This window comes from Apis mellifera, linkage group LG8 (assembly GCF_003254395.2).
Source record: "Apis mellifera strain DH4 linkage group LG8, Amel_HAv3.1, whole genome shotgun sequence".
NCBI lineage: Eukaryota > Metazoa > Arthropoda > Insecta > Hymenoptera > Apidae > Apis > Apis mellifera.
The window spans coordinates 2004927-2030642 of record NC_037645.1 but is presented as its reverse complement, the minus strand read 5'-3'; the positions used below and the strand labels follow the sequence as shown (position 1 = coordinate 2030642).

The 25716-nt window shown below is 26.1% G+C and overlaps 1 protein-coding gene across 3 annotated transcripts in view; it reads right to left on the bottom strand.

Annotated features, from left to right (window-relative positions):
• The window catches only part of LOC409565 (cationic amino acid transporter 3), a 33329-nt gene that overhangs the window by 5712 nt on the left and 1901 nt on the right, over positions 1-25716 (bottom strand). For 2 of the 3 annotated variants that reach the window (XM_393071.7, XM_006558848.3), the window contains exons 2-5: positions 12972-13123; positions 11126-11279; positions 7817-8047; positions 1673-1881 (exon numbers count right to left, since the gene is read on the bottom strand). In XM_393071.7, coding sequence (XP_393071.3) covers positions 1673-1881; positions 7817-8047; positions 11126-11279; positions 12972-13118 — 741 coding nt within the window. In that variant the 5' untranslated portion in view covers positions 13119-13123. Of the gene's footprint in view, positions 1-1672; positions 1882-7816; positions 8048-9841; positions 9949-11125; positions 11280-12971; positions 13124-25716 lie in introns of those variants that run through there. The other variant, XM_006558849.3, reaches the window with a different exon arrangement.

Sequence of the window (25716 nt, the reverse complement as noted above, 5' to 3'; positions counted from 1 at the left end):
AGGATGAAAAATTCATGTTTTTCAAGGGATACACAGTCTCGAAGGCACGGAAATATTCATCGCGTATCATCGATAAACACGCGATGGGGATCGGTGAGGGGGTTGAAAAGGGAAAGTATCGCGTGCAGATAAATTCCGGGACACCGACGGTGAACTTTTATATTTTAATTAATAATTTACATCGACACTTTGGACGTGCAATTGATTAGGAGCAAATACAACTCGAGCATATTTGAGCAAAGGAATCTATTTTCTCGAAAAATGAAGGAGTCTAATGGTTCTAAAAATGATAAAATTAAGAGCGTTGCTCTCGTCGATTTTCTTTTGTTTATTCTTCCTCTCAGAGAAGATCTAAGATGAATATTCCAATATTTGTCAACCCTCCGTTTGAACAAATGTTTGCAGCCCTTTGTTCCAAAGAAACCGCAGTGCATATCCATGGAATATTTAATATCCCGAATATTTTTACTCCAAGTTTGCGTATTCAATTTTGTTTCCTCCGCAAATATTACTATTATTTCTCATCACTTTATCCCATCATCGTACAATAATATCATCCAAAAATTTATATACTTTTTTGAATAGCCATTTTTCTTGCATTTCGAATGAAATTTTTTTCTTTTTTACGATGTTTACGAAGGAATTATATTTATACGAATTAAAAAAAATCAAGTAAGGGAATAGTAAGTGGATAATTTAAAAAAAGAAGGAAAAGTTAAAAAAATAAGGAAAAAATTATGTCTCGTAATCCAATTTAAATTTAATATAACTACATAATTGAAACGAATAATCGAAATTCTAATCTAAATAATCGCATGTTTAATTTCTTCCAAAAAGGAAGCATTCTGTAAATGTAATATTTTCCCCCCACATCTTATTCGTTATTTCAAAAAAGGCAAACATAACCCAGGAAAGAGATACAATCTCGTTCAACTATTTGAACATCTCGCGTGGAAACAAAGAGAAAACCTCGATGGAAGGGTTGAAAAAAACTCTGCAAGCACGTCTTTGCAAGGGAGTCGATCCATTTCCGGCGGCATTTCGCTTGCGGTTCCGGGAACAATGGCAAACTTGTTGCGCCGAGCAGGGTTTCAACGGCAAAACCAAGAAGTGCATCAGGTGGACAACAGAGAGAAAAGGAATTTATATTCGTCGAAACATGTGTGAATCGAATTTGGATTATCACAGTTTCTTTTTCTTCTATTCAAAAAGACTCGTGATCATCTTGCCTGTCACGCAAAATGTGCACAAAGCCACCAATTTTCTCATTTTTTTTTCCATTACGTAACGTTAATTGGCGCAATAAATAAATTAAATAATTGTAAACATACAATAATGCTGCGTACCAACGGTTCTCAATCTCTAAATAAATGCATCAGCATCAAGAATATCTCATAGAGATTTTTTATTCATTTTTTCAATCTAAGGAAAGAAATCCTCAATGAAAAATTAATTCATCCTCATCGGTTAATTAAAAACAATATGAGGAGAAGAAGACTGATTTTTTTTTAGCCCTGTAATTATTCGATATAATAAAATCTTTAAATTAAAATTTAAAAATGAACACGAGACAAGCATGTTCCAATTGTTGAGAACCGCTGTTATGCTATATCACAGCCATATACACAATTCAGACACAAGAGACATATCGAATTATATTCAAAGTACTTACACCACTCCAGTCATAAGGAAAGAAGCCCCCATGCTCGTTCCAATTATCAATATCCACATAGTACATTCCCGCCGTCATGACGAACACCCAAATGGCGAGATTGATAGCGTTTAACACGTTATTGAACACCAGGGATTTCTTCACGCCCGCGGCCATTAGCAGCATCATCAGTATAGTAATGACGAACGCGAGGAAATCGGGTGGTCGACCTTTATCACAATTATTTTATTAATCGTCATTATTACGTCCTTTTATATATTTTCTATATATTTTTCTAAAGATAAATTATTTTTATTTATACAATTGATTTGTATATCAATATTTCTCAACTTTATTAAATATTTGTTTTACAGGAATTCACTGTACATTATATAAATTAATAAAAATTTTATCATTAATAAAATGTATGTATACGATTGAGGATTAATTTTTTTAGTTTATATCAGCACTTGTACATTTCGAGGAATTTTTGTTAGTGAAGATGTATCGTTCAAAATTGAATGTAATATAAATGATCTACAAGTTGAGAAATACTGGTATCTGCAAAAGTGAAAATAATTATTATTAAAATGGAGATCGATGTAGGCGAAGACAGAATCTTGTTTTTTTCTATCCTTTATTATTTTTATCGGGACATATTGAGCAATTGAAAGATGCCATCTTAATTAACGAAACCCAATTTTTGCTATCGACTAACGAGATCCCTTGGTTTTTTCAGAGGTGCCGAATTTATGCTTTCCAGTTCGCTTCTTTCTCACTTCCATTTTCAAGTATATTTCGAAATATCGTCTATTCAGTCTTAAACTTGTATAATTAGAATTTCACTTATAGAAAGATTCATTTATGATTTTTCATTTATAAAAAGGAAGGATTATAAATTTTAAATAAATCCTTTGATTAATAAACAGAAATCACGGATGAACGGATTCTTTGGTTAGAAAATTAAATTTTAATGGAAATAAGACTTCGAAATTACGTGATATTATAAAAAACAATTAAATATTTAAAAAATGTTTCTTTGAGAATCTAGAATCAAATGTTAAAAAACGGTAAAAAAAACTTGGTGTATCTCTTTCTTTTATAAAACATTTTAATTAAAGAGACTAATAATAAATTTTAGATAGATCGTAAATTATTTCGATTCAAAATATACCGTATGAACAATTTTGATTAAGCTTTCGCTTCAACGCCAGGTTGCTAGTTTAACACGCTTTAATAACACATGAAAACGTAAAGGGATGTTAATAAAAATACAATGTTCTATAGAATCAAGATACGATATTACACGGTAATGATGAATACGTGTCGGTGGGACCTCAATTTCCGGCGTGGCGGCGTTAATACGAAATTATTTCCTTTACGTATTCCTCGACCAACGATTTCTCCTCGGAAATCAATTTCTGCGTTTCAACGGTTTTAATTTTTTCATTCCCTACGGCGATTAACTATCTTTTTCTCCGATGACTGAGTTTTATTTATCCATATACCGCGCACACCATCTCCTCTTGTGTTAGCTCTGCATCCGGATAAGCAAAGTTTATAGCGTCCCATTTCGCATTCGTAGACATTCATTTCGATTCTATTTTTTTCTTTCTCCCCTATTTTTTCGTAGTTTTCATTCTTCTTCTTTTTTTTTTTTTTTTTGTTCTCCAAGCGATTGAAACGATGTTGCGACGGTGTATGAAAGAATGTGGTGTACTCATTTCGGTAGAATCGAACTGGAAAAGAATTTTTCTTTCCTGTTTATTCTTTGTTCTTCTTTTTTCGAATAAAATACGATGGGCTCTTTGTATATACATATCGAGGGATAAATTATTTTTCGAAATATTGAAATTAATCGTTCATTCAATTTGATTTGTCGTAACTAATTATAATTTGTAATCAAAATTAATTTTTGAGGCAAAGAGAAAAAAACTTAAATTTTCGAGACTATTATTAAATTACGTTACTAGAAAGATTAAATACAATTTAATTTAAATAGAAATTTTTTATTATTATATCGTTGTTTGAAATTGATTGAAATTCTTGTACAAATAAGATTTTTCTAAATCAAATCTAAAATAGAAATTTCGAACGATATTTAGTCAAGCCCTCATTCATATCAATGGTTCCCAATCTATAGATCACGAATTATTCTTTAAATGTTCTTATTCATTTTCAGTTCATCACTTTTATTTATCTCTACATCGTTATATTCCACAGAAATATTAAAATTATCTTTCTCTTAATTTAAACTTTATTTGGATGGTATATAATGATATATAAGAATAATGTAAATAATATAATTTTTTAAATTCTTCTCAACACGTGTGAAAAATGAGGAGTTACTTGAATATGAAGAAGATTCTTAAAGATTCAAATTTAAATTAATATTATAATTTAAAGCTACTACATCCAAATGACAGTGAATGACACCGGAAATAATTTTTTAAGAGGTACAAAATTTCGATAGCCAAATCTTATCATAACATGTTTTTAATTATTAACATTTTATGGGAAAATCGGCGGCGAATTATGTAAATATGAGAAAAGGAGATCGCTTGACTCGAGAAAGGTTATGAAACATTGACTCGTGTTATTCCACCCTTATCCACCATTTCTTCAAGACGTGTTCTCACAAATATTAAGTTGAGACAGCTCTTTACAAGTTGAGTACGTGAATCACGAATCACCCTGTGTATACTTGGTTGGGAAACGAAGCGGAAAATGTTATGAAGGGGGTCGAGGGGAGAAGGGATTCTGGCGGATAACAAAAGAGGGTGCGAGAGGAGCGCTTGCGCGGCTCAAGTCTAGCACCTGTGGACCTCATCGATCCAAAACGAAACCGAGCATTTCGATGCCCTTTAACCTGCTCACCTGAACCCCATTTCTTCTATTCTTATTCTCTTCCTATGCCGTATTATTCGTTTTATCCCAAACTGACCCTTTGATCCCTTCAATTTCTCCTTCATACTTGATCTTAAACTCGATTATATTATCTTTTTCAATATTTCTTTTGCGACTTTAAATATAATGGTGTTAGATTAGGCTTATTGAAAACATCATATGATGTTTAAATTGAATTATCTTATTATATATAGGTTAGATTCACGAATTTTAACTTTGCAGAAATTATTTCATTTGTTCTTTTGAGTTAATAAATTTTATTTTTTTAACACTGCGATATATGGAAACAATTTATTTAATATTTTATAAAAAATTATATTAACAATACTTAAGAAAATAAAAATATGTTACAACGTTTCAAATTTTTTTTTTTAGATTAGAAAAAAGTAGATTTTTAATATATTATTTCGATATATTTATTTGAAATTTTAAATTAGATTAAAATGATTCAGAAAACGTTTTCTTCCTTACGCAATAAATTCAGAGAGGAGAGAAGATTAAAATTCTAGACTATGATCTCATAAAACTAAACTTATAGAAATACTCTAAAATGGCGGATAAGAAAGGGGAAATAAGTTGTCACTTCTCCTTTTGTTTCCCGGTTGGTCTCTTGAGTAAAACTCAACTGCAAAGTGCATAGGAAGCAAAGTGTGCGTAGAGCATTCGAATAATGGTACGCTTCACTGGAAAGAATGAAAAAAGGTTAGAAAACCCAATTGAGTCGTTATCATTTATTGCGACGACGGAATGGCAAAGATAATGATGTTAACGAAAAATTTTCAAGGATTATCGAGTAGAAAACTTTCATTATTCGAATGGGAAAGATTCGTAAAAACTTTGTTTCCATATTTTTATTTCATTTTTCTTTGCTTTGGTTAAAATTTTTTTTCATTTTCAGAATTCAATATATGTTTAGTAATATTTGAGGAGAAAAAGTTTTAGAAAAATAAAATGATATTATTTTGGACAAACATAATTGAAAAATAAGATAGGTAATTTTAATTGATAAAAGATATTTTGAAGATATTTGGATATTAAGGAAAAAAGTTTCAATAAGAAATTGTGAAAAGTTATAAAATAAATTTATAAATAAATGAACTTAAGATATAATCTAAAAGTTAGAATATTTAGAAATAAAGAAAGAGTAAGATAAATATAGAAAAGAGAAAACAAAAAATTTAAAGAAAATTTTATTTATAAAATTATATATTTTTAAATTTTTCTTATTCTTACATTTTTAAATAAAAATTAGTATTTCTTTATTAAATTATAAGAAATTTTTTTCAACCATAAAAAAGGTGAAATTTCAATATTTATGTAGTATTTAAATTATTTAAATCATTGATATCAAGAATAATTTTATTTTATTATAGATATTCTGAGTAACAGAAATAAAATGAAATCATTTTTCATGATTTATTTAAATTAGATTTAATTAGTTTTCATTATAGACTAATTCTATATAAATTTCAATTTTTTATCATTATAAATATAGAAAACTTTTCGTCAAATTTCCCAATGCTCTTGTTATTTGACTAATAAAATTATTTTAACATAAAATTCAATTGAAAATTTGCAACGATATACAAAATTTTGCTAAGACTTGTATGTCTTCGACAATGAAAGCGACCTTTAACGATTAAAATGCAGCAGAGCGTGCTCTATCTACAAATCATATGTTCTCATAACTCGTTAAGCTTTTTGCATTGAAATGATGCAGGATACCAAGGAAGAATTTTAATTTTTGCTATCTATTTGCAAGAATTAAAACTTTAATAATCATAGATAATATTTAAGAAGCAGCATTACTCTTTTGATTATTTATTAATGAAACTACTATATTTGTTAGAAAAATTTAAAAAATATAAAAGAAATACTAATTTTTTTTCAACATTGCAAGTAATATGATATATAATAGGTAGTTATAATAACAAAACAAATAAATAAATTAAAATCAATTGGGAAAAGTTATTTTATCAGATTATTCTTCAAAAAAAAACTCGTAGTCGAAGAAACAATGAAAGTTATATGATTGATCGACATTGAAAATCGACTATTAGTGATGTTTTATATTTAATGAAGAAAAGCATTAAAGCAACGATATAAAAACAAATTAAATATCGGATGAAAGGTAAATAGAATGAGTAAGATATAAAACATAAAATAAACAAATAAATAAATTAATCAAAGAAAATGGAAAAACGTTTATATATAAAGATTTTGATCATTTCTACTATCTATTATAAATAAATATTTAATAGAATATTTAATGAATTTTAACAATTTTACGAATATTTTTTGCCAATTTATTGTTTTTTTTTTATTTTATTTTCTTTTTTAATAAAATATGATTTATAAAAATTGATTTTTATAAATATATTATTAAAATTTTTTCATAGTATTCAAATTTTTTATTCTGATTTTTTTTTTTTTTTTAATTTCTTTTTTCTTAAAATTCTTTTGTCATCTCGCAAGTAGAATAATCCGTTATCCACACATCCAAGTAGAATGATCCTTGCATACGGTCGATACACCATGAATAGAATGTTCCACTTTCATGCCTCGACAGTGGAATCATCGCGTGCATGATCAGACGTTAAGAACTTTAACTCACCAGCAGCGCAGAGATCGAATATCCGATTGTCCGGTTTATCTCGGTTACTTAATCAGCTCGTGAAATGAATCTCGTGTTTATATAGCGTAATAATCGGATGCAATTGAATAATCATCTCAGTACCAAAACTGAGTGGTACGAGTCAACGATTCATTGTCCCATGATGGAGAGAAAATCTTTTTTATTATCTGATATGAATATTAATAAATTGGCAAATAACGGATTGCACAATAATGATCTCAATATTATTTTAACATTCAAATAACTTGCAATTCCTCTCCTAAGATAAAAAAATTAATACAATTAATGGAATAATCAGTGATTAAGAAGAACGAGAGCATTATTAAGTTAAATATTAAAATTTCATTAATTAAAAATGATTCCTTTGTGATCATATATTGGAAACCATTGATATAGAACATGGAATCTCGCCTAACTTGCAGATCTCGAAAAAATTAAAAGAATTACAAAATGATTTTTATATGGGATCGTAATAAATCATATTAAAATAAATTCAAAATCATCAATTATGAAAATAACTCCTAAGAAACATTTCACGATCTGTAGATTGGAAAACTAACGCATTTTAGAGGTTATAAGCAATCGATAGATGGCGTAATCAAAGCGTAACGAAAATGGCTTACCAAAAATGGTTCCCACGCTGTTTGCTATCGCCCCGGAAACGGCACCGTCCGTGAGGGCGTCCAAGCAGGCGCTAAGGGCGCAGGCACACGCGCTCGTACCTATAAGGTACTCCAATATCATGTTCCATCCTATAATGAATGCTATTAATTCGCCTACGGTCACGTAACTATACATGTAAGCGCTGCCAGTCGTGTGAGGCACTCGTACTCCAAACTCGGCGTAACATGCTCCTATAACATCAATGCGAAACGCCAATTTTCAGAAATTAAAGTTGAGACGCGAAATAAAGTAAAAGAAATATAGTAAAAGAGTGTAAACTCGATTTAATAAATTTATCTTCAGACGTAAAAATTGATTTTTATGATCTATCTACTTTATCCAATAAACACGTATATAGCTGCGATAAAAAAATCGATACGGAGAGAATTTATCAGCAAGATTAATTGGAACGGAGAAATATTCGATCATCTGGAATCAAATTCCAAAGAAATTGATCAATATTTATCCTGATGATCCTATAAAAGATTTAAAGAAAACGTACATTGGAAAAAATACTTTGAGGAAACATAAAAATTTCATTCGAATAGAAATAAGTGTTTGAATAATTTTTAATAAAAAAAAAATCGACGCGAATGATACGTGAATGAAGGGCAAGAAAGAAAAAGAGGAAGGGAGAGAGTAACATCAACTGGAATAATGAGGCAGCGGTGGCGATTAATGAAATGACGTGATAAATTAGCAATCAGCCCCAACCTACATCCGTTATCGACATTTTAATCCGTTCGTTGATTCGTCTCGACAATTGGCCACGTTCTGATGTAACTGATTAAAGCTTCACACGTTTAGAGATCGTTAATTGGCATCAAACACACAGTCAAAGGTTAAAATTAATTAGCTTGACGGCATTGATTTTCTTCCGATTTTTTTCTTTCTATCCTCCCTCTTTTCTTTTTTTTCTTTTTTTTTTTTTTTTTGCTTATATTTTATTGGCCATGGCACATACTACGCTGGAACAAATGACCAATTTGAATTTTATCATCGATAATCCGATGATGCATTGATGATGAATATATTTTGAAACACATTAATTAATTACGCTTGTATTTATTTAGTTGCATATTTATAGAGAAGGATATTTGGTATTAATATCAAGTTTTTGAGTTTTTTTCTCGTAATTTTAATATTGAAAAATAATATTGTAATATTGTTAAATTTATTATTTAAATATTATGGGAATTTAGGATCGTGGAGAAAATTTCATATCGTATTAATTATAATAAGATGATAAATAATACTTAATCTATCATAGTATCTTATCTATCATAGTTTTTTTTATCAACATTGTTCTTGAATTTTCATTTCTTCCATTTTCATCTTTTCAATGTTCTAAATATTAGAAAATTCTGAGAAAATTTACAATTATTTATCAAAATTTTGCTTCTTTATTTAATTTATATATTTTATTTAGTTGATTGCAACATCCTATAGATTCATTTTTTGCTGATCCTATAATGTGCATAATAACAATTTCAATGAATTTATTCGAGCAAGCATTTCAATAGTACGGTACAAAAGAAAACCCCACATCTCTGTAATTTTCATAATCTCACTGGATTATTTCCAGTTCTTTAATTCCTTCGATCCAATGGCCGTCTAAAGTCCCTTTTTGCCTTTGCTTTTCATATCATGAAAAAGAAATATCGTATGACAAAGAAACATGACGCAAAGATCATGGTTCATCTATCTTTATAAAAATGGGAATTTGATTCTAATAGCAAGGTTATACTGTGTTTCGAATGTATATTAGAATAATCTAAGCAATTGAATCCACGAGAAAAAGAATGAAATAGAAATAGAATTTTCATTAATATTGAATCTGTAATCTATTTTAACTCATTCAGATACAATATAATTCTTATTTATTTAAATTTCATGATTAGAATTTTATTTATTGGAATTACAATAGAAATTATGGTACCTAAATTCCAGTTACAGTTACTAAAATTCTATTTATCTAAACTTACTTTAAAGTATATTTATCCAAAGTATCCTTCCATGAGTTTAGCTAAAATGGAATTCTATTGTATGCTTCGTTGATGACTTGACCAAATGTGTCCTAGGAATATCTGCATAATTATACCTAGATAGAATAAAAGAGAACTAAAATATACCAATAAATCTATTGATTCTTAATAAATTATCAAAATCTTTTCAGAAATATTTCAGAAAGAACTTCGATAACATTCAATCGAAGTTGCACAAAAATAATAATAATAAAATTTTTAGATGTACGTGTCGAAATAGAATATTAATCGAGAATGATCGTATGGAAAATCGAAAATCGAGCGCACGGGGTCACTATGTAAATATTCAGGGAAGCCTACAGGGTCTACGCATCTCGGGACACGGAAGTATGAGTGACAGTGTAGCCCGTAAATCTGATCCAATGTTATTTTCCAGTCGCCACATCGAACCATGACGCGTATCCTCTCCTATATGTGTCACCGGGTGAAAATGTATTGGAAGGACGTGCATGGTGATCATGATCCGTACTCGTGACCAGTAGACTGATACGGGGAAAATAGGAAAATGCGCGTCTCGAATGCAGGAAAGGATATCGGTGAGAAATTTGATGCTACAAGTGAAACGAGGAAAAGTGGAAAGTATAATTATGCGTTCCACATAATACTGAGAAATTTTTAGTAGAATATTTCGGAACGGTTGAAACATTTTAAAATAAAATTTTACGAGATAGAAAATTAAATGGTGTGTTAAAATGGTAATTGGGAAAACTGGAACAAATTAATTTTAACTTTTAATATATCTGTCCATTCTATTTTACTTTTAAATCGCATCAAATTTTCTTTTTTTTTTTTTTCATTCTTTATTCCAAAAGTGAAAACTTAATTTTTCATTAATCCAACGATTATTATAAATATATTTATTATAAATATATTACTCGATAAAACCTAGAGGTCAAATCAAGAAAGGTGTATATATGAAACTATATTCGTCCAGACGTTCTATAAGTAGAATCAGATTATATATGGTCAGGTATAGGCAGGTTTCATAAAATCTGACACACTGACACAATTCCTAGGGAGAATGTGTATAACCACCAACTGGAATAAAATTATTTCACGTGATATTCAATTTCTAAGAAGTAGAATACTTCATATATACTTCATATATGAATAAAATTTTCCATAAAACGATGAATTACCATTTTGTTAACTTTATATAACGTTATATATAACGTTGTTAGTGACGTTCTTTTTTTCTTTTCTTTTTTTTTTTTCCTCACTTACCGGAAAAAATGGAAGCAATGGCCGCAATTATGAACGAGATGACGACACCTGGGCCGGCGACGCTGCGCGCCACCATCCCCGCGACTAGGTACATTCCTGTCCCAACGCAGGAGCCAACTCCCAAGGATGTCAAGTCCAGAGTCGTCAGGCACTTCTATAAAATAAAAAACGAATTCATTTGAATTTTTATCATCAATCTATAATCATTATTATTTTCTTCTCCAATTTAACGGAAGAATGATGATTATGGATGAATTATAATTTCCAAAACGAAGGGAACTTGAATTAAATGTATATATTATTTCATATTATTAATGCACAAAGAAAAAAGGAAAATTAAAATGAGAATCGTTGATACATTGGAAGTTTGTAGTATGTAAACAAAAGTTTATGGTCAATAGGAAAAATGAATCTCGTCTGCTCATCCGTGGCCTAGTTCCCGATAAAGTTATTCAAATATTGTACTGTGTTTCACATCGAAACGTCTTGTTGAAGCGCGAATTCTTCCGTGAAATTTCCACTAAACTTCCGGGAAACAATAGGTGGTTGCCTAAGGAAGATGTTTCGAAATTAACTTTCTCAATAAATGAGTGATCAACATCGGTTGAAAACTTTGCCCGCCTATTCTACTTTCAGAAGAAAAAATTCGTGGGAAAACTATTGCAACGATCGAGCGGAAATGTTTTGAGTCTGTACATTATGCAGGAAAGAATTAAAAAAAAGAAATAACTTATATTCCGAATTTTGGAGAATAAAAAATTTCATAACACCAATTTTTCTATGTTATTATATTTGTAGAAAAAAAAATTATGAAAAGTTATTTGTTTCGTTACATCACGAAAATTTTTTTTAAACGAAACGATGCTCTATCAAATTATTAAATTAATTAAAAGTATGAAATTCGTATTCGAATATTTAAAAAAACGAATCAAAATTTAAAAAAAAAAATTGAGAGACAAGGTTGATTTAGGGAAAGGAAATTTTTATGAAATTTTTAGAGATAATAATAAATTGAAAAATATTAAATTAAAGATGTTGATTGTTAAAATTCATCAATATATATATAATTAAAAGCAATTTCGAAAAATGAGGAATATATTGTCTTCTCTATTTTTATTTTCAAATTAAAAAGAATGAAATGTAAGAGGGAAAGTGTTTCATCTTGAAAAAACGAAATTAAGTCCCTATTGCCTGCGATGATTGATGGGCCAGAATAAGGGAATCTGAAGGGACGTAGAAGTTGAACGCAAGGGGTTGTAAAATCTTGTTAAAAATAGACGGAAATCGATACGCGCAGGTGGATACTATATACACATGGGACGTTTCTTTTCCTTAAAGATTTAGAATCTTAATATCATTCTTCGTATCGTGGAAAGAAACTGTTCTGACACAGACGCGAGAAGACGATTTAAATTTGCTCGTGAGTCTATTGTATCGACTTGTTTATTATTGAAACATTCCATTCATGCAAAACTGATATTTATAATGTTTGTAGACATAAATAAAATTTCTAAATTGGAAATTGTAATTGCATCGAATCGCAAAAATGAGAATATTTATGAAGAAATTTTTTGTACACAAATTTTTTGCAAACCATTCGAATTATAGGTGTGAAAAGAATTTTATGGAATAGAATTTTCAGTGGGATAAATTAATTGATTGATTATTTTTTAATATTTTTACTTTTTCTTAAATTTTTGCGAAATGCAAATAATGTATTTACGAAAAATTAAAATTTATTCTTGTATTTTTTTTCTATATCCGATTATATATTATGTTTCTTTCAATCTTTTGAGGTCACATACGGGTTTAAAAGAAAATGAATTGTTAAAATAAAAAGACTTGCCTGTAATTTCTGCTTGGAATCGGTCGGATGCAGTGGCTCAGGTCCAGTTTTTTCCTGGTCATCCTGAAGACTCTCCACATTTTTCGTTCGTATAAATTTCCCGAAGAGCTCCAGGCCTTTCTCCCGATCCATCAATTCGAGCTTCATTGTTCCTGAAAGTAGATAACATCAAATTTTAGGCATTGCCTAAAATTAAACTTGAAATAACAATAATTTTTATTTTCAAAATAATCTTTTTTTCAAGAAATCAAAAATTTCTTCGAAATAATCCCTTAGATAGATTAATTTTAATTCAATCTAGTTAGTTTCTGAGATAATTAAAATTTAGCTTATTTTCATAGTGACTCTTTCATCTAGTAATATTTTGATGATATCTTCTTTCCGAGACTTTTTAATCTGATCGATACATGCTTGTATATTAGTGTTTCTTTTTTATTTTCTTTAAGTTTCGAATTACAAAATTACAAAATCGGATAGTAAAAATATAAAAAAAAAAAGAAAGAAAAATTTCTAGAATCATATAATTTGACGAATAAAAATTGAGTGAAATTGAAATTTGATGTGGAAGTTCACAAGTGGATGGCTTTTTGAAAGTCTGGGAAGATGCATTTTTAAATTATCGATTTATTATTAGTAACATTTGGCAGATTATCTGCGCAGTTTATTCTTTGTCCTTTTCAGCAATATTTTCAAGAGAAAAAAAACGGGATTAAAAAAGAAAATTACGTCTCGCTATTTCAATATTCTCAATCATTTTGATGAATCAATAATAATTTCTAGTAACTTTTTCTTTCACAAAATTTCTTTTCATATATAAAATATCTCGCTTGATTTTTTTGAACAAAAGAATATTATTTTCTTTCTAAAATAATAAAAAAAATTAGTTGAAGAAATGGCAAAAAATTTCGTGATATTTTGAAAAAACAATAATTAAAGATTTAAAAGTCCACAATTTTTGAAAAAGAAAATGTCAGTGAATTGAAAATATATTGAAAGATGTTGGTATAGTTTTTAAAAAAGAGATGGATCCAGAAGAGAAAAAAAGGATTGTGTAAGGATGTCAACAGGAAGAATAATCGTTCAAAAAAAAAAGCATTCTATGAAAGGTATTCGCAGATAAATTATTCAAGTCACGCTTCAAAAATAACATCAACATCTATGAAACTGCCGCTTGAGTTTCATCGTACTAATGGAATTCCTGAACGTTGACCGATAGCTCAAAGAATTATATTGCTACGTCCAAATCTGGTTTATTTCGTATCATTTTAAACTTTGCAACCTTCTTCATTTCCAGAATTATTTCAATTTATTTATTCGAAATAAATTACAATTGAATTGTTAAATCATAATCCAATCTAACCTAATTATAATTAAAGAAAATATATAATTGATTTATAGTGATTATTCTTAGTTCTTGATAAATTCTCTTCGAGGGGAAAAAAAAAAATGTCCTCCATTGAAATTTCTCAAGTAAGTCAAAATAAAATTGAAATAGAAAATTTTAATTTTCGACCATATAAAAAAATAATTTAGATTAATTTTATGTCACATTGACGCGAAGTTTAATTTTATATTTGGTTGAATTAAATTTGAATCAGGTTAAGGTCAAGTTTAGATTGGCTTTCAATCTGACAATGAATCACAATCTCCAATAGTTACGTTAGTAATTGCGAATAGTACAGATGCATATTCCTTGTCAAAGGGATTACGATCAAAAGCTCAAAATTATTTTAATGCTGATTCTATGAGTATATTATACTACTGCAAATTTATAATTTTGTCTCCTGAAGGATACAAAAAATATATAAAGATTGCCTAACCTACATAGTTAAGCAATAAAGATGGCGGCTACAATTAACAAGTGTTCATTATAGATTGATTCCCTTTGAAATTTCAGGAGTAAATAGACAATGGAAAAACAAGAGGAAACCACATCAGCGTACACGTCAGTCTACAATAAACAATCTTTCAAACAATTGTCAACAAGACATGTAGAATTTAGATTGCGTATTCCGGAAAAGAAATATGTCACTATCGTTCTCTAGTTTCTGTCCGACATTTTTAACTTAGAAATTATGTTAATGAATATTTCAAGAGTTATTTTAAAACAAATATTTCTAATAAAATAACAAATTCTAATTCTATTTCTAATCAAACAAATAATCTATTAGTTTAAATACATAGATAAAAATCAATTTTTACTTTTATTTCTTTTTTTTTTTTTTAAAGAAAAATTAAAAACATTTGTCAAAACTTGACTCGAAACCTACATGTTTGTTATTGCGAAAAATAACAACTTACTTTATAGCAAGTCATTTTTGAAACTCATTATCACGTAATCGAAAAATCGACCCATATCTGAATTGATTAAAAGCCCGCAATAATTTCTTGCACGCTCGTGTGCATACTAGAACGTCACCTGTGATATTACAAAACTTTCGCTATTCTATCATGGCGTCATCTGTTCAATTGGTATGTTCGTTTTGTTCACATGCATGGAAACTTGCCAAAAATGAGAAAAAAAAAAGTTGAAAAATAAAATTAAAATTATTCATTCGAAAATTGGAAAATTTTAAAGAGATTATAAAATATTTCCTTCTTAATGCCATGCAAATTTTATTCCCAATACACTACTGTCACTTTTTTCCGCTCTTGAAGTCGAGAATTTTACTATTGTTTCAAATATGGAGTTCCGCAAAACTTTTTAAAAGTTGAACGATTTAAATTCAACTTCAAAAAATCGAATAGATTTAAAATAATTTTAAAATACTCATTGTGATAATAAATTTCGAACTTATCATTAAAATGATTTTTCTCATTACATTAGAGAACATTAGAGAATATAACATTACATTGAAAAGTTTCAACAAACTTACATTTAAGAAATGAAAGTATTATGATCGAAAAAGTTGTCCATTAATCAAATCTTCGATAAAAATCTAATTTAATTTATATTCTCAAAAAAGTTTGTTCATTATTTAATAAGAATCTGGCTTAATTATATAAAGTATAAAAATACAAAATTTTTTAAATCAATCGTCTTTTGATTTACATTAAAATTTGCTTAAACACTCTGATATATATAAAAAAAAATTAATATAAATGAAAATTGATGAAAAATTAATTTCTTAAAAAATAGAAAAGTTAATTAGAAATTTAGTATAAAGTTAAATTTCTTAAATTTATAATGATTCAAATAAAATTTATTCAAATGCAAGTAATTTTGAAAAGCAAGGAAACAAGAATCTAATAACAAATTCACATAACATTATATAGAAATTTATGGAGTGCAATACATTTATAATTAATACATTTATAGTTAATAGTGCATCCACAATAAACAATAAATAAGACTAACTATTAAAGTGTTTCCTACATGAAGAAGCATAATATAATTTATATAACTTAGATATAGGCAAAATTTTATCAAATTTTTCGTTCCAAAGAAGCGTAATATCGTTTAAGAAACTGAAAGATTTTTTAATAGATGTTTAAAATTTACAAATTTTTTCAAAGAACATGACTTAAAAATTATAAAATTAACAAAGATGTAACCGAGTAAATATAATCGATAAAGTTTTTATATTATTTTATATTATATCCAAGTTTTTATATTAATTTCTAACAAAGATCCAAGTACTTCTATACAAGAACAGCTATTCCCTAAGGAAAACCTTATATGAAACTTTCGGAAAATTGCATCTCCTACCTTTTTTCCGTTCCTTTTTAATTCATAACTAAAGAAAAATTGCAATAATTTATCAAAAATAATTATATCCAACTATTTTTTTCTATTTCCAATTTTAGTGCAACAAGAAAAGTTTAATCATAACTTTTAAATTTTCAAAATTAGAACAGGATTAGTTTCATACATAGATTAATTCAACAGTAATGATCTTATTTTCCAATTTCGAATTAGTTTTAATAAAGAATCGTCCATATAATTAATCGCGATTAATCCTAATTTCAAACAATAATAGTTTAATCAATAATCATATGCAAAAATTACAAAGAAAAACGGAAAAGTTTAAAATTTATTATATGAAGAAAATATATAATTTTTTATAAAATAATATAGCATCGAATTCATCTTTTATTAGAATTTTTTTCCTATTAATTATATTATATTAGCATTTCAAATCTATTTCATGATTATTAGTACAAATATGAATCACGTTTAAGACACATAAACATAAATCTTTAGAGAATTGATTTGTATTTAATGAACGTTCACTTACGCTTCATTAAATTTGTCTACTTTCTATTTTTCAAAGTATAAAAATAAATACAAACGTGAATATCTTTATGATATTCAGATCTATATGATTTGAAGTAGGAATGAATCTCAATTAGATTGATAGAATCTATTTTTTTGATTTCATAACATAATAACATCCATAATAACAACTTAATAACATCCTCTCAATTTTATTTTCTTATAATTTTTTTATAAAAACAAAAAAACCTGAGGATTTCATAAAATTCTTATTCCAGTACATTTAACACTCGTAAATATGTTCATTCTTTAATAGAATTCTTTCATTCAATGTTTGTGAATAAAATTCTTTAGTAGAAAGTCTAGATCAATCAAAAGAAATGTTAACAATACCATACAGTATTTCTTCGAGAAATTGAGCGATGTAGTGGCACTAATGCTAGCCAATGGCGTAGAGAAGTTGCTCAGAGACAATTAACCAACCAACACAGAAAAACATGAAAATTTTTTTTAAAGAAAGCAAGTACTCAGTTATCGGTTGACCAATCCTGGCTTTCGTCTTCAAGCACAACTGAGACAAAAGAAATTCGCTATTCGAATCTTTTCCCGTAGCACCCATAAACCAGAATAATAGTGATTGTTGTTCCACTTCAGTTTCTTCTCTTTATATGTTTAAATAAATCGTAGCTCTTTCCTAAATATACGAAAGAATAAGGAATCCACAAAAAACTAGAAAAAAATAATACTAGAAATAACTAGAAAAAAGGAACTTTGTTTTGCATTCTTCTATTTATTCCATTACAAGTTTCTTCAAGATAAAAGTAAGTTAATTAGAAAATTAAATTTCATAATCAAATAGATCAATGATATAATTTTTCTTGCTAATGAATGAAATTTTATTCAATATTTAAATTTTCAATTTATAATATACATTTTCAAAATTCACAATATCCAGTATATAAATAATATATAATTATATTAATAATCATATAAATTTTTATACAGATTTCTAACTCCAACATTTGTATTAATTATTAATTATTTCAATGTATTATAAGAAGCTTAGAACTTGAAATATTACAAGTTCATTTCATCCAAAACATTATATATTATTATTTACTATTATTAAATTAATAAACATATAAAAATAAAAAGAAAAATATATATAGAGGATCTCATTCGAGTATATATCAGACAGGGAATGAAGAAGACATGTCGTAGTGCACAGTTCGTTTTGATGTCAGGAACAACTGAAAACGAAGGCATTCTTGCCCGTGAATTTATTTTCCCTATGAAGATAGCTAGCATGCCGCTTGTTGGCTATTGGCCAACTCTTCTAAGGTCGACCTTCGCACAGAGACGATCAAAACCCAGGAACGTATTTATTGAGAGCATTACCCAATTCATCAATTCTGTATTCACCTATTTCATCTTTACTATCATTACTCATTGAATCTTACAATGAAATATGGATTTATATAAGTACATAATATATTTATTATAAATTTTTGTAAGCATTTTTACATATTATAAATGTTTACAAAGATAAAAAATTTTATTAAATTTAATTTTTTACTAAAAAATAAAAAGATTGAAATAATATTTTATTGAAACTTTTGTATTTGATAAAAAGTAATTTTGAAATTGTTTTAGAAATTGTAGATACAATCGTGATTCAAACGATAAGCAATGAGAACATTCAATTTCACTGCTATTTCCGGGTCAAACATTCGCGAAAGAGCCTTTTTGCTTCTGCTTCTGACGTGAAAACTCGTACGACCGTAAAATTTTGCATAAATTTATCAAAAATGAAGCAGAGAACTTCTTAACTTCAAACTTGTGAAATGAAAAAAAAAAAATATTTATATAAATAAAAAAAATTTATATTTTTTGGATTAATATTAAATATTTTTAATTTATTTATTGATCTTATTGCATGTACTTCTTATTTACAAAAAAACAATTCTTTAATCCTTAATTAAAATTTTAAAAAACATGAATGTCAAAATAATTTCGGAGACGAAGATTTTAATTCTAAACAATTTGATATATTGAATAAATGAAATAACATATTTTCCATGTGATATATATATATATATATATATATATATATATATATATATATATATATATATATATATATATATATATATATAAAGTAAAATAACTTTCTTAAAATCCACCAAGCATGCAATTTTTACTTTTTCAATCTTCAATTTGATAGAAATGAAATTGAATAAAAAATATTATCTTTTTTATATCTAAATAGATCACATTCATTAAATAAAATCGAAAAAATTCTCTGTAATATAATAATTTAAAAAAACAACTGAAATGAAAGAAAAATGAAATCGATTTTAATAAATTTATTGACAAATTGACAATATTATATTGAATTATATACATATAATTCGATATTGGGAATTATAAATTGAATGGTTATATTAATACATTTAATTTACATCAATTTTTATTATATGAAAAGAAGATAAGAAATTAATAAAAGAATAAATTTTATCCATTGTTTCGCAAGAAAGATCATTCAGTCGAAATAATTATACCATGACCCAATCCTTCCTTCAACACACTAACTTGTTTTTTTAATCGACCATGAAAGTACAAAAAAAATAAGGAAGGAAAAATATTGAAATGACATATCATCGATTTTAAACATGCATTTTGTGACAATAAAATATAAAATTTAGATATATATCATCAATGCGATTAATAAGAAAATTATTTTATTAATTTAAACAAAAATATCAAAAAAATAATAATAGTAAATAATCACATGGTCATTAACTTAAAAAAATTACCAAAAATTAATGTCATTCTATTTAACTTCTCAACAAGAAAAAAACTATAATGATCAAATTAACTATATCAATATTAATTTGAACTAAAATGTTTAAAATTTCAAACAACCAAATAGGCAAAAAAAAAAAATTGATATACAATTAAATCTACTCAATTAAATCATACGAAATGATATTTGTAACAAAGAAAATGTGATATTTTTGAAGCTGTCGCAATGAAATACAAGCGCTTGTAATTATAATTCTGCGAAGATAACGTTCCGTACATTCTATCGCATATAATTCGTGAAATTCTTCTAAATCTGAAAAAAGCATGATAATTGTAATTATATCATGAGAATGTATGCTATATTATACTATATTGTTAATACCTCGGTAACTATGTTATGTTGATATTTCGCATTATTTTTAATTAGTTTTAATCTCAATATTTGAAATTCTATGTTGGATAATTATATTAAAACATAGAATAAATCTAAGAATTTAAGAATTTTCGATGATAATTAACATTGATTTATTAATTGCCATTTATGAAATTAAAGGAAATAAAATAGAAAAATTAAATTCTATATGAACAATTCTATCATATAACTATAAAAAATTTTAAAGTAATCGATTAATGAAATTAAAACAGAATAAAACAAAATAATTAACAATTGGATATTATAAATAACATAAAAGTTGAAAAATACATTGCTATTTAATATGCATGTAAAATTAATCATATGATCGAAAATAATAATTGTTCTTTATCAAGAAAAATTTAAAGAAAATTAATTGCGTTCGTTTTTCTTATTTATTATAAATACCAATGAAGTTTTATGTGAATATTATAGAATAAATACTATTGGATAATCAATCATGTTTCGCAGAAAAGTATCAGATATTAAGAAAGAAAATTAAAAAAAAAAAGATGGAAATTGGTTTTGTTTCATAATTAAATTATTAAGAAACAAAGATGAAAAATAAAGCTTTGAAATGAAATGAAGAATGAAAATTAATTCAATATATGGACATTAATAGTATTACGTAATCTTTTATTTTTTATGTAATCAATTTATTTTATAATTATGAAATGTGATTTAAAAGAATTGTTTCATTTTTTTTTTTTCATTATTTCCTACAATTAAGAATTTTGCAATTTCATAAAATTTAAACAAATGAAATGTTTTATAAATATATAATATTTAAAGTTAATTATTTTCTATATAAATATTATAGATATTATTGTAGTTTGATTCATTCAATATTACGGTATCTCGTATATATAGAAAATAATTTTACATTAAATATAATTCAGTCAATTTTCAACATAAGCATTTTCTCTTTAAAAAAATTAAATTTTTATATATAATACATTGTATATTGGAACTCATCCAAAGCAAAACTGCGGATAATTAAATCGTGGAAATTTTACAAAACTGTAGAAAAATTAGTTTACAACTTCTGGCTAGAATTTAAGCCGTGGAAAATTAACTTTCAATTGATCTTGTAATGAACATTTTATTCAAATTGTTGGAAAAGTTTTATTCTTTTTATTTGTTCAATTAAAAAAAGAATTTAATATTCTAGAAATTACTAGATACTGATTTTTTAAAAATATCCCTAGTAATTGTAACAAAACCAAAATTGAATAAAGAGAATTTTAGTGCAAAAAAAAAATTCTAATAACAATAGTGATCTTATAATATCGATGATGGAAACAGTAAAGAGACAATATGTTTTTATTGAATATTTTTATTGAATAAATAATTATATATATATCTCATAAGTTGTCAATATAAGTCATAAGTTGAGAATTCTAAATTTGAAATTTTAAAAATCTATAAAATAAAGTTCAATAAACAAGAAAAATCAATTTTCATAGATATTTCTAATTCTCATGGGAAGAAATTGATGAATTAAAATAATGATTTTGGATGAAATATCACTTCTCGTTGTTGATTAACGCGGCGCACGTGTGACTGCAGATTTGGTCGGCAACGAGGAGGCCTTACAACGTAACCCTGAACTCTGGTACATCGATCTACCGCAATGCAACGGACAGAAACAGCAAGAAGCCTCCTCGTGCGAAAGAAGAATCTGGGAAAAAGAAATCTCTCTAGTGATTCAAATTGATGAAGACTTAAAAAGAAATATAAAACACAATTATCCCTCTATAGTGTCATATCACATATATGAGATTAGAAATTTATATCTTTACTATCTACTTATTGCTTTTTTGTTTTTTATTATTATATCATTATTCTAATGAGAAATAGATATTAATAATTACTGTTAATTTTTATTTTACAATACAAATCAAAATCAAAAGAAAAAACTATAGTATTAATATAATATATTAATATAACTTTTGATTTTATAAATTTTGAAAAATTCATAGAATCAATCAAATTCATCATTTATAGAAGATTATCTTGCCAGAATAAACAAAATGATAGAAATAATTAAAATTATCTCGAAGCATAAGAATCTCATCAATATTACATATATGTATTAAGAATTTTAATATTCCTGATATGGAAATAAATATAAATATGTTAAAATAATATAAAAATAAACAAAAGAAGTAGAGGATTGAAACAAAACTTAAAAAATTAGATTCTAAGTTTTAAAAAAATAAGTTTTAAAGATGGGATTTTGTCTATAATATAACGATTGAAAAAGTTCTATTCATTACAAGAAAAATAGTTTTTTTTTTTTTTCATTTTTTTTCCTCTGAACAAACTAAAACCAAATCTAAAAAACTTCTATACTCTGCTTTGAAACATATTAGGCGACATTTTAATGGATTTATTCTTGAATGCAAGAAAATTCAATTTTTCATTCAACTTCCGATAAACTAGAGAAGAATTTTTGCAAGGAAATTGCTTCTTAACAACTCGGAAATAGCATAAATTCCTGTTAAAAATATCTATGAGATAAATATTTAAGCAACTGAAAATAATCAATGTATATAATATAAATCTGATAATATAAATCTATTTTATAATTCTAAAAATCTATTTCAAAAAAAAAGTATTATATTTTCAAAATATTTTATATATTTTTAAAAAGATAATACATTAGGATTCGCTTAGAATAATTTGCAAATTAGCAAGAAAATAATCAGAAATTGTATCAAGAAATGAAAAAAGTATCAGCTGGTCTAGAAAATGGAAAGCACGTTTTTGCTTCATTGAGATAATGGTTATGCAATGTAGTGATGCAAAAGGAAAAATCCAATTGGAAGACAATTTCAAGAAGGTTATCCTTCCTACAATTTCGTAATCATTTGAAAAATTGAAAAAAAAAAGAGAGTGAAACAATCAGGAAAAAAAAAATAAGATTAAACATTCTTCAACTTCTTATTATTTTAAAAATTCTATTTTTAACAAATTACCAAATATAAAACAAAAATAAAATGAAAAGAAACGAATCATTATACACTTTTTTTCTCTTATGGGACGTGCTTTCTTTTCAAAATGAACAAAGATGAAAATTGCTCCAGAGTATCCCAGATCTTATCAAACGCAAAACCACCCCTATATTCCTGTTAATTGGCTCGACTTCACAAGTTCCTATGATTATTCCCGCCGCTTCTTCATTTCTTGTAATCCGTATCTGCCTTGTTTTCTCGATAACTGAAGCTTTTCTCTCTTATTAATTAATTATATTCACTATGATTATTATTTTACATTCTATGGATCGTTTGTCTACTTAAAGGGATAATCGTTGATTCTCTGTTATATCTAAAGAATTAATAGTAACAAACTATAAATAATATTACGATAAATTTGAAACAATATAATATTTGAAAAATGATTAATTGCATTTATTAATATTATAAAACGATATTTACTAAAAATAAAATAAACGAAAATAATATTATAATAATATTCAACATAAAAAATAGAAAAATGATAATATTTTATTTTCCAATATATATTGGATTAAAGAATATATTTATTTATAAATCGGAAATAGCTTTAAATAAGTTTTCAACATTTAATTTAAGAATTGAATTTTTAAGATTAAATGTTTAAAATATTACAATATAATGATAAAGATCAAAAAAAGTTTTGAAACATGAAAATTAAAATAAATATTTTCTAATTACAGATTAAAAATATATTAAGATTGATTTAGTAAAACATTATGTATAAATGAAAAAGCAATTGAATAAGCGAGATTAAGAGATACGTCATTAATCATTTGAATAAAATCACATCGAAATGGAATAAAACTTTTTCGTAAAACTCATTAAAATCTTTTAACGAGATTGCAGTGTATCTACGTGACTCTTTCAAATCGAACTTGTTACACGATTACGTAATTCACGTGAATAAATTGTCCTTACAACGAGAAGAATGTGGAACAACTATATAAATAAATCTATACTAACTATAAATTCAAAAGATGCTTGGATATATAGCATAGAATGCACAAAGTATGTGTTGTTTGTCATTATATTGAATAAATAGTATAGGATACATCGATCGACATATTGCATAGATAGAACACAAATGGCGCATTGTTCTTTTAAACTACAGTATAATAATTACAAAAGATTACAAAAATTATTACATTAAATAAGAGAAATATATTTGGAATATTTGTATATGCATATTTCGAATATTGTTTCAAAAAATACATATATTTTTTTTATTGTTAATTTTATTTTTTATTATCGGTACAAATATCTTTTTTTTATTATTGAATAATTTCATGTTTCCAGTATGTAGCAAGTCGATAAAAGGGAGCATCTTGTATAATCAATGGCAGCATTTAAAAGCATGGAAAGAGAAAAAATAGCGAAACATTCCTGGCAAAGAAACACGAATACCAATAAACATACAATCGAAACATTGCGTGTCACATACTATTGGATAAAAATATGAGATTGGAACTTATCGATAGTATGAGCATTAAAAATCAATTTACAAAATGGTAACAAAACTATTTGAAATCATTTGCAAATAAAATGTACATTTTAATCATATCAATTTTATATCTAAATAATTTAATATGTTTTATTTTTAAGTTGTTTTTATATGTAAAATTGATTAAAGTATTAAAAAATAAAAAAATGGACTAAATATAATATAATAAAATAATATAATATTGAATATTGAATATTGATAAAATTGACATCATATTTTTTGTAAATATAATATATAATACAAGAAATGAAAATATAATTATATTTCTATAAAAACTAATCTTCATTCATTATATATATAATTTATTATGATTTGATTAAACAATTTTCACATTTTCTCTTCTTATATTCTTTTCTTAATTTACTGTTTTAATTTATTCTTAATAAATCTTGTTTATCTTTTATAAATTCGTATTAAGAGAAATGAATTAGATATTCGTGAAAGATTTTCAATATGACATTATATCTTTTCAATTTAATATTTTTACTTATTCTCATATTTTCATATTTTAAATTTTCCTGCATTACTTTCTATCTTTTTTTCTTCTTGAGATGAAAAAAGGAAAAACTTTGAAAATTTGAAATTTCATACGCATCTAATGTAAGTACAGTTTAAATATTCAAAAGTTAAAGTTTATATCTAATTTATCTTTGATCTTATACTCCATATTATTTAAAAATCTTACATTATATCAACAAAACATTGAAAAATTTCAAATCACAGAAGATCATAAATTTAATTATAATAATTATAATAAATAACATTACAAAAATTGTAATATATATATCTTG